The sequence below is a fragment of the Microtus ochrogaster genome, chromosome 15 (genome assembly GCF_000317375.1).
Source record: "Microtus ochrogaster isolate Prairie Vole_2 chromosome 15, MicOch1.0, whole genome shotgun sequence".
In the NCBI taxonomy this organism is placed as follows: Eukaryota; Metazoa; Chordata; class Mammalia; order Rodentia; family Cricetidae; genus Microtus; species Microtus ochrogaster.
In genome coordinates this window covers 20,428,955-20,441,979 of record NC_022017.1, presented here as the reverse complement: position 1 = coordinate 20,441,979, position 13,025 = coordinate 20,428,955, and the positions used below count along the sequence as shown (strand labels likewise).

Below are 13,025 nucleotides of genomic sequence, written 5' to 3'. Positions count from 1 at the left end.
TTATCTATATTATATACTATTATAAATTACAAGATTAGTTATAAGAGCTCTGTTGAGGTGAAAGCTTCTGAGACTCATTGAAGCAATGGAAAAGCATTTCCACGGCGTCAACACAAAAAAGAAGAGGTTCAAAGAGGCCAAGGCTGCACTTCAAGCGGGCAGCAAACAGTGAGAGGCGGCTGGTGAAGAAGCATTCTCAGCTGCAGTGGAGAACCCGGGGTGTGAAGAACACAGAGCCGTGCGGCTTCTGCCAAGGATAGTAGCAGATCTGCAATGGGACTTGCCTGTGCCCCTAAGACAAGCTGTGTGTGCCAGGGATGGTGGAGCTGGAGAACTGGGCCTGCCCAGGCATGTTCGAGCCAGAGGACTACTCAGTAAGTCCCAGATACCAAATACTGAGCTACAGAGCTGGATTGTTGGTTTGCTTTAATCTTATTTATTTTTATGTCCAGGTTTTTCCCTTTTGAAATATGAAAGTATGAGATTTGTTTATTTTACAGGAGTCAGCTGTTTAGAGACTAGAAAGTATGAGATTTGTTTATTTTACAGGAGTCAGCTGTTTAGAGACTAGATTTTTAAAGGCTTATATTTTTAAAGGAACTTATAAGAGTTGCATCAAATCTTAGAGACAAAGAATTGAAAAGTTACGGGATTCTGGTTTAAAACGGTGTGTCTGTGTGTCAAGTGGTCAAGGGGAGAATGTTCTAGTTAGCTTTAACTGTCATCCTGACACAGCCACCGTAACGTGAGAGGAAAGTGAACTGAAGAATTGCCCGGATCACACTGACTCTTCTTGTGCATGTCTATGGGAAGTTGTCTAAATATTAATTGATGTAGGAGGGTCCAGCATACTGTCCACAATACCATTCCCAGAGCTGTGTAAGAAAGCTAGCTAAGGGGCTGGAGAGACGGCTCAATGGTTAAGGGCTCTGCCTGCTCTTCCAAAGGTCCTGAGTTCAATTCCCAGCAACCACATGGTGGTTCACAACCATCTGTAATGAGATTTGGTGCCCTCTTTTGGCCTGAAGGGATACATGCAGGCAGATCACTCTATACATAATAAATAAATAAAATTAAAAAAAAAAAAGAACGCTAGCTAAGCATGGTCCTGTGAACGAGCTGGGAAGCAGCATCCTCCACAGTTTCTGCTTCGAGTTCCTGCATGACTTCCCTTGATGATGGACTGTACGCTGTTACAATCTACTCTAACTTGCTGCTGGTCGGTGTTTTATCACAGCAACAGAAGGGAACCTAAAACTCCTTTAAAAATGCTTTATGGATAGTAGGCACTATAAAATGTTTGATAGGTAAAATATAAATAGCACTCACTTTAAAATAGACCTTTGGGGCTAGGGATGTAGCTCAGTAGTAGAGTAATTGCCAAGCAAGCATAAGACCCAAGCTTCCATCATAGTACCATCCCCCCACACAAAAGTAGTTAGCTTCTTAGATTTTATTGGCATCTAGTAGCCCTTGAGTAACAGTGAAAAGTTTAATTCTCAAAAAAAAAAATGAGATCATCTCATAAAAGGTGAGTATAATTAGTTACTCACACACCAATCCCTGGGATCCAGTGATATACAACGCTTAGTCTTAAATATATTATTTTCATGGCCTATGTCGCCCTAGGTCATCTGAGCTGTAGCCATCACTCATGACAGAAGAACCTTCATGGCCTGTGTCACCCTAGGTCACCTGAGCTGTAGCCATCACTCATGACAGAAGAACCTTCATGGCCTGTGTCACCCTAGGTCACCTGAACTATAGCCATCCCTCATCAGAGAAGAACCTATTTGGTATTCGTGACACCCTAGAGCCAATCCTCAGCAGAGAAACAATAAAGAAAAAGAATAGGGCATTCAGCAAGAAAATGCAAACACAGGCAAGCAATCCGGACTCAGAGCTGGTGATGACTGCAGCACACACTGCATGGCTGCAATGGCAGTCTTTCTATCTTGCTCAGGCATCTGAAATGCCACCCCAGGAGGCCTCCCTCCCTCCCTGCATTACTGCTGTTTTAGAGCCCCACCCTTGCTCATTGTCATCATTGCAGTTTTCCCCTTCCTTATTTTCTGCTCCTTCTCGTTGGAATGGAAAGTAGAGTTTGTGTTTGCTCTGCTTTCTGCTCCCTTCCTAAGAATCTAGAATAAGGCCAGGCACACAGAGGTTCATTATGAGTAATCAAATAAACAAGAAATGAACTAGTCAATCGAACTCTTCACAGGAGGGAGGAAACATGTTATTATCACCTTCTTATATATTAAGTAGAGAAAGAAATGCAAAGATTATTAAAAAATAATTTGTTCTAAATATAAATCATAGCAAATGAGCTGCTCTTCTAAAGACAGAAGAATTCAAAATTAGTCATTAATGCATTTTTTTAAGTCACCAAGAAAAGATTAGATGTCGGATTCATGATATGCAGGGTACTAACATGGAAGTAACATCCCATTCTCAAGCCAGCCTAAACTTGTAATGTATATCAGAAATTATAATTTAGGAGCCAGGTATATTGGCACACCACTACAATCTCATCTTTTGGGTACTAAGACAGAAGAATGATGAGTTCTAAGCCAATCTGGACTAAAGAGCAAAGTCATACTACAAATAAATCAATGAAAGTAAATCAGTCATCATGAACCATTACTAGGATGGCTGTAAAGAGAGAGGGATCCCCCCCACTGGGCCGTGTTTGCAAATACTTACAAGATTTGTTACATCTGAACACAAGCAACCCACCCAGAGCACAACCTCAGGAGGAAACTTACTCGGCTGCAGTGAAAACGTGGGTGGAATTAACACAGATGGCATTGATGGGACTGTCGTGACCTCTCAGCTCTCCAACTGGCACAAAAGTATCCACGTTCCAGAGTTTCAAAATACCGCCTCTGCAGCCGCTGAGTAAAACGGGGTGGCCTGGCACCAGACCCAGGGCACAGACCCAGTCCTTGTGTGCATTTGGGACTTGCTGGGAGAGAAGAGAGAAAGCAGTATGGAATCTTGCAAAACCAGTGGCCACACCAAAAGTGGTTATAGGACTTTTAGCGGTGAAACTCAGAGTCAGGGATGTAGAACGTTCTCCAAGTTACAAAGGCCCATTTCTACACATTCGGTGATTTAAACAAGAAATCTACAACTTGCTTCCCAGTTTCCAACACCGTTTTCAGTATTAAAGACATAGCATTAGTAATCTATAGCATCTAAACGACTCAGAAAACACACAAAAGTTTTCTCCTTTTTCGTTACCTAAAATATCCATAACAAAACAAGTTTGAAAACTCCAAACTGGCGTGCATATAGATTAGAAGAACTGCCTTGTGAAAGCAGTCTTACACTTTGCTAGAGAATATGCAGGTCTAAGGAAAATGGGAATTTATCTATTTCATGATTAACACACACACAAAAAAAGTAGGACGAGATAATACCATATGACCAGATTTTATGTATAAACATTTATGTTCACAATATTAAAAATTACAGCCCTATGTATATATTTATGAGTCTGAAGTGTTCTTCTAATGTTCATGCTACTTCTGCATTTTGTCTTTACCTGCAGCCTGGAAGCAGGGAAGGGGTAGCAGCTGTAATGCATACATGCAGAGAATTGCAAACAGTTTTCTCTGTTTACTAATTTCTTCCCTGACACACTGCAGCCCTGCACTCATTCTATAGGAAATGGAAGCACTACCTACTGGACTCAAGAGAATATTCCTAGGACTGAGGAGTCTCTCAACTCCAGGTGATCTTCATGTAGCTTGGGGAAAATGTAAATGTTCTACCTCAAGGTGGTATTTAATAGAGAGATATACACAAAAATTCTCCGTCTTTCAACCTTCAGTAGTGGCATGTCTTTTCTTACCAAGCGTGTATTCGTTGAATGTTTACCAACTTACCACTCTGATGGAAGTAACTTTATTGAAGATAAAGTACAGAAAATATATTTGCTATTGAAAGTGGAAAATTTAATGCGAATCTACACAACCTCCATTCTCAACCTTTAAGTCACAGCCCATGGGAGGGGGGTGGTTCAAATGACCTTTCACAGAAGCTATCTAAGTCCATCAGAAAACACAGATATTTACATTACAATCCATAACAGTAGCAAAATTACAGTTATGAAGTGCAATAAAAATTTTATGGTTGGGGGTCACCACAACGTGAGTACTATATTAAAGAATTACAGCATTAGGAAGGCCGAGAACCACTGATATAGAAGACCAATGAGATTTTTAAAGTTTGGATCTAGTTAAATTTGGTTTGTAATGTTTAAATTTATTTGCAAATTATTTTATAATAAAGACTGTAACATTATATTGAAAAAATTTTAAAAAATCTTTAAGAGGGACCCCTGTTAAAGCGATGAGAATCTATATAGAACCCCCCATCCTTCAAGTTGTTGGACTGACTCCTGTGTGGTTTTGAAATAGTCAGTTCATACCATGCAGAGTTTCTGAATTACCTGAAGAAGACCTTTCTGAGCCAAGTCCCACTTCTTGATTCCATTGTCTCTGGACCCACTGAATAGGTTATCCCCTTGAATGGTCAGTGCTTCTATGCCATCATAATGAGGAGGCTCAAAGTTGTGGGTGGGGCTTACAGTTCCAAGAGCCCCTCCAGTCACATCAAACATCTACAAGAGAAAATCAGAAAGACAGCAGTCATCCGTGGGACTTTTAAACACATGCTTCTATGCGCCCATTCACAGGAAGACAAAGGTGCATCTAAGCGACCTGTTAGCCACACAAACTTTGCAGAAATGACACTGAGGGACACTCCAAGTCCCATCACACTGACTTTGTTTGCACATCACAGCCACAAACTTCAAGAAAAGTAATTGGATTTTTTTCATGTATAAATAAGGAAATGTGACATTCAATGCTAAAGATGTTATATATCAATGCATTTGAGGTTGAAATAATATTATGTTATTCAGTTAAAGTTAAGTAGGTTTTCAATTCCAGATTCCTTCTTCACCTTCCCAAAGGTATCCTTCAAACCTTTTCATTTTTCTCTGTCACTTGGCTTAAAAGGACAACCTATGACTGAATAATATCAAAAGCAGTCAATAGGGATATATATATATATATATATATATATATATATATATATATATATATATATATATCAGTTGGTAGAGTTCTTGCCTAGTATGCATGAAACCCAGTGTGTCAGTCTCTGGGAATAAATAAAATTGAGTATGATGACTAATCTTGGTTGTCAACTGGACACATCTGGGAAGAAGGAACATTGGTTGAAGAATTGTCTCCATCAGATTAACATGTAGGCATGTCTGTGGAGCATTTCCTAGATTTACAATTAATGTGGAAGAGCCCACTGTAAGTGGTAGCATCCCTAGGCAGGCAAGGCTGGGCTGCATAAGAAAGGTAGCTAAACTGGAGCATTGGAGAAAACTCATAAACAGCATCCTTCTGTGTTCTCTATTGCAGTCTCTATATTCAGGATCCTGCCTTGAGTTCCTGCCTTATATTCTTTTCATGTTGGACTGTAACCTGTAATCTAAATAAACTCTTCTTCCCCAGGTAGGCTTTCTTAGTGTTTTACCACTGCAGCAGAGAAGCAAACTAGGAAGCTGGCATGTGATGGTATAAGTCTATAGTCCCTTCGCTTGGGAGTTAGAGGCAGGAAGATTATATGTTCAAGGTTATTTTGACCACAGAGAGTTCAAAGCCCAGCCTGGACTACATAATACCCTCTCTCAAAAGAAACAAAAACAACCAAATCGGTAACTATAAATAAACACTACGAAAACCAAAAATCAAAGGACAGAAAGTGGGGGAAGAGATCTGGTTAAGAGAAAGTGACCTTGCAAAGGGCTGAGAGTAAGTGACTGCGGAATGCTCTCAGCCCTAAGCAGGACATCTAGGTCACACCTCCAATGCCTAAGTGACATCGTAGAAGAGAGGCGGGCAGAAAGAAAGAGTCAGAGGATGGGGAGTGCTACAAAACGCTGTCTTCCATATGTGACGTGACCGGTGCACTCAAGAATTCACAGCAGCCACGGTTGACTGCTGAAGAGTGGGGCCTGCCAACGCTCCATCATGGATGGAGGAGGCTCACATGAGAACACTCCCCTCCCCAAGGAGAAAATGACAGCCAGTATTTGCAGGAGGAGGGGGAGTTCCTGTTCTCATGCAAAACAAAACTAAGATGCTTAATCAACCTCAATGGTCACAGGAGAAAGAAAAGAGATGTGGGACAGGGCTGAGATTAGTGAACACTTTAAACCTATCACTCAAGAAAATGCAATTCCACCTCTGTAATACACACTTTGATGTAGTGGTCCTTGGAGCCAGTGATGATTAGGTCTTGTCCATTGGAGATCTGGTCTACTGTAAGGCACATAACAGGGCCCAGGTGGCCAGTTAGCTTTCCTGTAGACTGAAACCTTAAAAGAGAAATAAAAATGACGCTTGAAAGCATTCAGAGCATAATGGAAGACTCATATAATCTATATCAGTTCATAATATTTTTATTAATTTTCTTTTAGACTTTAGCCCTGCCTCTTGAAACCCTGGACAGAGTAACTAGAAATGACCAAATTAACATCCTAAGGTGGATCTGGGAAATACTTAGATCTTATTCCACAGCTTAACACAATTTATGAGATAAGCAAAATTCCGAGAAGTTGTAAAATGATAATATTAAGTCCTTCATGTAAACTTCAAACTAGTAAGTTCATGAACTCAGGAAAGACATGACTAATGCCTTTAGACTCAATTTATTCAAAATACTGATATCACTGCTTATAACATCAATGAAGCTATCGAGGAAGTAGGGTTATTTTATTCTACACATACACATATTATACAACACAAGCACATACAGTATGTGCCTATGTACATATACACATTTATGTGCAGCTATGTATATGGGAAAATAGGTGAGCCCTTCATTAGTCCTTATAAAGACTGAACATGGCTAGAACTGGTATCTGACAGGTGTAAGAATGTACACAGACATGGTGGTACACAGCTGTTACCCCAACCTTCGGTTGAACCATGAAATTCAAGGCCACCCTGAATGAAATAGCAAGACTTTTTTTTTTTTTAAATGTGTGCAGTCAGTTGTCAGAGGGTAACAATGACCTTACGTGGCAGTCCTATCTTTAAGCAAGCTGCTGGAATACAGCAGTGCCTTTCACTTCTAGGATATTAATATTATAATTCCTCAAAACGTGTTTTTCAGTCACTCTGTTAAGATAAACCTATATTTAATCCTGCTATTAAAAAAGAACAGATTTACATTAACAAAGTAATTAAAGAAGCAGTTGTTTAAATTTTATCAAATCCCTTTTTTTCACCCCATTGGATATATAAATTGCATTGCTATTTGCAAAATAAAATACAATTGTAACAGTTTTCTAAATGGGAGCTAGAGGACATGTGGAAATTGGATCTCACAAGCATTATTGGTATTGGTATTTAGACTGTATTTGATATATGCAAGAGATGTATTTTCTAAAAGTTCTACCTTTTCAGGTCCCACATCCTGACAGCATTTCCAGAGGCCGCGTAGAGGAAAGTACCAGTTGGGTTTAGTGCAATCTGATTGATCTGGCTCTCTCCAGAGGGAATAGCTACTGTCCGGCTGGCACTTGCAGAACAAGCTTCTCCAAGAGTAACTTGACCTGAAGATCTAGTAAGTAAGTAATAAGAAAGTAAAGTAAATAATAACAAAGCAACGTAAGTCATGTTTTCTGCCACAAGCTTGGCTAGCAGCTTTCTAAATTCTCCAGACCCTGGCTGTGGAAAATAGCAGGAGCCTGTGTGTTTATGGCCACATTCACAGTACCTAGCACCAAGCAGGTGGTCACACCACGAACAAGTACTGACCAACGGAGAGAATACGTGAATGAAGGTACTAGGGAGATCCCATCTAAACTCTTAATGTGTGTGTAAATCCTTCCTCAATACCAACAATGGTCAGTTTAGTCATTTTCCAAGTACTGATACTTATAGAAATCACTTAATTCCATAAGGTAGTAAATTGTGTGCTCAAGCATTGCCTTAGCATTTGGGAAAGGGAAACTATGAAATCCATACTTAGTGGCAGATTAATCCAGTCTGTCTTTTCCTTTTCAGAATCCGGTCTTTGCTGTGCTCAACTTTTCCCTCAGTATTTTCCCAGTGAACAATTAAACATCCTCTGAGAAGTAGGTAAGTATCTTTTAAAAGCTAAAGCCCTCATCAGTTATTTAAAACTGTAATCAATTTTATAAAAAAAAAAAAACAAAGCGACTCTTGGTGTGTGTTTTCAAGGTACTTACGTTAATGTTCGAATGCACTTTGCTGAGTCTCTGATATCCCACACCTTAATATAAGATGTTGACACCGTGAAGACCAAACTGGTATAATTGCAGTATTTTACAGATACAACGTTGTTAGGGTGAACCCCTAGTGACATAATTTCCTGTCCAGTCACAAGATTCCAAACTTTACAGGTACGATCTAAAACAAACAAACAAAAATTAAGATCAAAGCAGAAGAAATGCTGTTGATATGAAATATTTTAGGTTCTTTTAATAACAGAAATTATTTTTAAACAACATTCCACCGTGGGAACAAAAGAGCAAAGGATGGTGGTCTTCTCCAACCATCCGGCACTAGGCATTATTGTACATCCCTCAATGTCTGTGGAAACTTCATAGGCAGGAGAGGTAAAGTGGATCTAACCTAAGAGAGGTGTGTCTGGTATCTGCCTTATTGTTTTAGGTTCTTATAATGCAGCGAAGGGGCTTGTAGTGCAAGATTGGAGGTTTCTCAATCTGGTTTGAACTACTGGCTAAATTAACAGAGGAAAAACATTTTAGTATCTTGAGTTTCTTTATCTGTAACATGAAGCTGCAACATGTAGCTCACGGGAGCTGTTGTACTGAGACACATTGGTATCATGTCTCAGTATCTCTGACATGTTAATAAGAAACAGGGGTTGCTACTATCTTTTTTGCCACATTCTATATTTTAGTGGTCTTAGGTAAACTTTTATACTGTCCATTTTGAAAGCTAGAACACAGTATGCAGTAAGGGTCAATCACTGAAAGGAAGTGTGCTCTTAACACTGTGTTCACAAATATAAACAGCGGATTTACTCCCTTACCCACTAAGCAACGATTTTGTATTTTATGCAATTGAGGAAGTAAACCACCACATCAGGCTCACTTGACTTAAGTAGTCTTTTAATAATTCTGTTTTAAAGCTATTTTTAGATATATACATATGAGCATTAGATGATTGCTAGCATCTTTCATTTCTTAACTTTATTTTTAATTATGTGCATGGCTGTATATTTATGTAGAGGTATGTGCACATGAAGGCCACAAGGGGGTGCCAGGTCCCCTGAAACTGGAGTTACAGGCAGTTGTGGGTGGCAAAGCATGGGTTCTGGTAATAACTAAAATCCTACAGACCAGTACTACACAGTCTGCACCACCAAGCTGTCTCTCCAGCCATGGCTAGCACCTTTTGATCCAGTGAAGAGGAGATCGTCGGTAGAATCCACACAGAGCACAGCTTTTGTGTGCCCTTCAGCTATGTGAACACACTGGAGTGAAGATGGTCTGATTCCTTTGGAGGCAGGAAATGGGTTGATTATGCCCCTACAGTGGGGGAAAAAGATTGACTTCAGCATCTCTATTATGAAAGGAAACTTATCTTTTCCTACCATTTTTTAAAAAGCCTTCATAAATTATTATTAATATTCTCCAGACCGTCCCCTTCATTCATTTAGTCAAAAGGAAGCTGATAAAGAGAGACATAACTGTGGTAGAGCACATATATTAATTAGACATCCACTAGTAACTAGTTCTGCAAGCAGCGAAAGTGACAATGTACCTGGATTTTTTTATTAACCATTTCATCCCTCTGACAATTCTTCCTTGTTATGACCAAAAGGGTCAGAAATGATTGGCTGAAAGACCTGGCTTCATAGCGGGGAGCATGGAATTCTATGCCTAAAGAGAACATGCTGGAGAGTGTGTCACACATAACTCCTAAGCTACATAGAAAGCAGTATAAAGATGGAAAGAAGTTACAGATATCGGATGGGCAGAAAATTAAGGGAAGATGATGTTCAAGGACCAGCAACTGAAAGGGGTGGAAAAACCTTTGACAATCTCAAAGATTTTAAAGTGGAAGATGCAGGAAGTCAAGCTCCCTGGGAGCTGCTTACAGATGCTGCTTCTGCAGTGTCTGGGCTATGCAGCGGGCCATGCGCTGGGGACTGCGAGGGTTATCAAATTACTGCCTGCCCCTAACTGGAAAGAGGTCTAAGGTAAGCTAGGAATGAAAATGAGTGTCAGGAAGAGGAAGGACAAGAATAACCCAAGAACAGAGCGAACCAGTCACTCAAGTGCCCTGCTATTTTTCTTCTTGCTGCGAGCTACAATATTAAATGTGTCTGTCTTTAAATTATTATCGTTACTACTCATAATTCTCCGAAGGAAATTTCCCAGTGAAGAGGGAAAAGCATTATCAGTCCTTAGAAATCACAGAGGTTAATAAACGGGAAAAACCACCCCATACACTAACTTGTTGAGTGTCACATATTAAAAAAATGGGAAAATCATTATAAACACTTTTAAAAGTAAATGTTCATCAGTACTACATAACACGGGCCTCCAATCTCAGGGGGATGCCCCCTGTACGGTTATTAGGTGGTAAACAAGGGCATATGTTCATCAGTACTACATAACACGGGCCTCCAATCTCAGGGGGATGCCCCCTGTACGGTTATTAGGTGGTAAACAAGGGCATATGTTCATCAGTACTACATAACACGGGCGTCCAATCTCAGGGGGATGCCCCCTGTACGGTTATTAGGTGGCAATCAAGGGCATATGGTGTGCCCATTTTGCACTGACTCCAATAAAGTCCGAATGCCAAGCCTGTCAGAGAATGCTCTCAAGAAGAGTGAGGTGAACTGATGTGTCACAGTGGCTGCACAGCACAGAGTCGCTCTGGAAGACCTCCGGCATTCAATCAATCTTTCCCTGACCCTCAAAACAGTCATGCCTTGCTAAGTAAACTGATAGATTTAATAGCTGAGTAATGTCCTGTTGCCTGGATAACAAAACTCATCCAAACAAGAAATCATTTATATGTAGCACTAACATAATAATTGGGTAAAATTTAAACCTAGCACTAACGTCAAAAACAGAAGAGAATTATATAAGAGAAAAACAAAACTAACTTCCAGAGAGAGGGCTGTGCCTGTTCAGTACATGATCAAAGGTTAGCAATGTGTGGTCCCTGTACCAAAACTGCCTATGGCTTCTGGCAGAAGTAAACGTCTCAGCAGGATGTGCCGAGTCCATCCACATTCTGCCAGGCCATGACAGGCCTTAGCTCGAGGAGCTGTGTTTTAGGAACACTGAAGGTTGGAGTCTTTGTGAGTTAAGGAAAAACAAGAATAGAGCTGACAAGATAATAAAAGAAGGCATGCCGGAGAAAGGATGTATCTGTGAGATTGAAGTTCTAAACATTTAGAGGGGCGTCACACACAAAAAAAAAGATACTAAATCAATTCTCATGTAGCTGAAGACTTGGCTGGCAAAAAAAAAAAAATATGAAGAGACATGTAAAGGAAGTAAACAGGTTTATTTTTAAAACCATTATAATTAAGGTCTTTTTATACTGTAGTTCTTTTGGGTTTCTTTTTTTAACTTAGAGGTGAAAGAAATTCCAAGTCACTGAAAGTGACCCTTGAGATTATCTCTGGATATACAAAGACAAAGATTACACACACATATATGCATATATACATATATATTCCAATTTATCTTCTGTGTTCAAAATTTCAGATTGAAATTAAAAACAATAACTTGTTTATAATATAAGAATTTATATTTTGGTGCCAGACAGTGGTGGTGCATAACTTTAATCCCAGCACTGGGGAGGCAGAGGCAGGTGAATCTCTGTGAGTTTGAGGCTAGCCTGCTCTACTAAAGCTAGTTCCAGGACAGACTCCAAAGCTACAGAGAAATCTTGTCTCGAAGAAGAAAAAAAAAGGAATTTATATTTTTGATTGTGAGCCTAGCCTTTAATGGCTGAGCCATCTCTCCAGCCCTGTAATATAAGAATTTAAACAAATTAAACCTAGAACAGGAGAGACACTATTCTCAAAAGTATGAGTCTGCTGTTTTGAAACCCTATTGATACAAAATGCATAGCTATAAAATAATTCCATTAAAGTTATAAGAATCGCTTCAAATATTTAAGAGGTATTATTCTTCTGGGGAAGGCTACTACTATAACTGTATAAACAGATAAGGAATAATTAATTAAAAACTGCATCAGCAGCAAAAGAGCTGCTTGGAACTCAGACACAAACCCTCCTCAGAATCCAAGTGCAATCACTTAAAAATCCTATACCCCCAGATTCTCTTCCCATGGGGCCCAGCTGTCTCCTGATACAACACCCAACATAAAGCCACCTTCCTGGAAAGCAGGAAGCTTCTGTTATTCTCACAGTCTTTCTTGCTGCACATGGATGTGTGGCATGCATATAAGTTCCCACATAAGTTGGCCTACGTGAGTGAGGGCAGGTGCAAGGCTTCCCACGCAGACAGGCCTAGGCTGCTACTTCCCAATGTCTGCATTTTCCTAGGCCGTGTTCTACCTTGTGTGTTGAGGAAGTTGGCTCTCCAGAATTTCAGCTACTATAGCAGGTCACCTTACTACCTAGTACTGCCCAGTAACAGTCCTACATATGCTGAGCACAGTCCCCCACACCTGTCCAGCACAGTCCTCCACACCTGTCCAGTACAGTCCTCCACACCTGCCCAGTACAGTCCTCCACACCTGCCCAGTACAGTCCTCCACACCTGCCCAGCACAGTCCTCCACACCTGCCCAGCACAGTCCTCCACACTTGCCCAGCACAGTCCTCCACACTTGCCCAGCACAGTCCTCCTCACCTGTCCAGCACAGTCCTCCTCACCTGTCCAGCACAGTCCTCCACACCTGCCCAACACAGTCCTCCACACCTGCCCAGCACAGTCCTCCACAC

The 13,025-nt window shown here is 40.4% G+C and overlaps 2 protein-coding genes across 23 annotated transcripts in view; both read right to left on the bottom strand.

Annotated features, from left to right (window-relative positions):
- Positions 1–13,025, bottom strand: part of Kif21a (kinesin family member 21A) — a 119,651-nt gene that overhangs the window by 1,878 nt on the left and 104,748 nt on the right. For all 20 annotated transcript variants that reach the window (XM_013348837.2, XM_026782667.1, XM_005354320.3 and 17 more), the window contains 6 exons: positions 9,480–9,616; positions 8,288–8,468; positions 7,492–7,656; positions 6,289–6,406; positions 4,460–4,630; positions 2,769–2,968 (listed from right to left, as the gene is read on the bottom strand). In XM_013348837.2, the coding sequence (XP_013204291.1) occupies positions 2,769–2,968; positions 4,460–4,630; positions 6,289–6,406; positions 7,492–7,656; positions 8,288–8,468; positions 9,480–9,616 (972 nt within the window). The remainder of the gene's footprint in view (positions 1–2,768; positions 2,969–4,459; positions 4,631–6,288; positions 6,407–7,491; positions 7,657–8,287; positions 8,469–9,479; positions 9,617–13,025) is intronic.
- The window catches only part of LOC113456748, a 1,785-nt gene continuing 810 nt past the window's right edge, over positions 12,051–13,025 (bottom strand). For 2 of the 3 annotated variants that reach the window (XM_026782672.1, XM_026782673.1), the window contains exon 3: positions 12,051–13,002. In XM_026782672.1, the coding sequence (XP_026638473.1) occupies positions 12,721–13,002 (282 nt within the window). In that variant the 3' untranslated portion in view covers positions 12,051–12,720. The remainder of the gene's footprint in view (positions 13,003–13,025) is intronic. The other variant, XM_026782674.1, reaches the window with a different exon arrangement.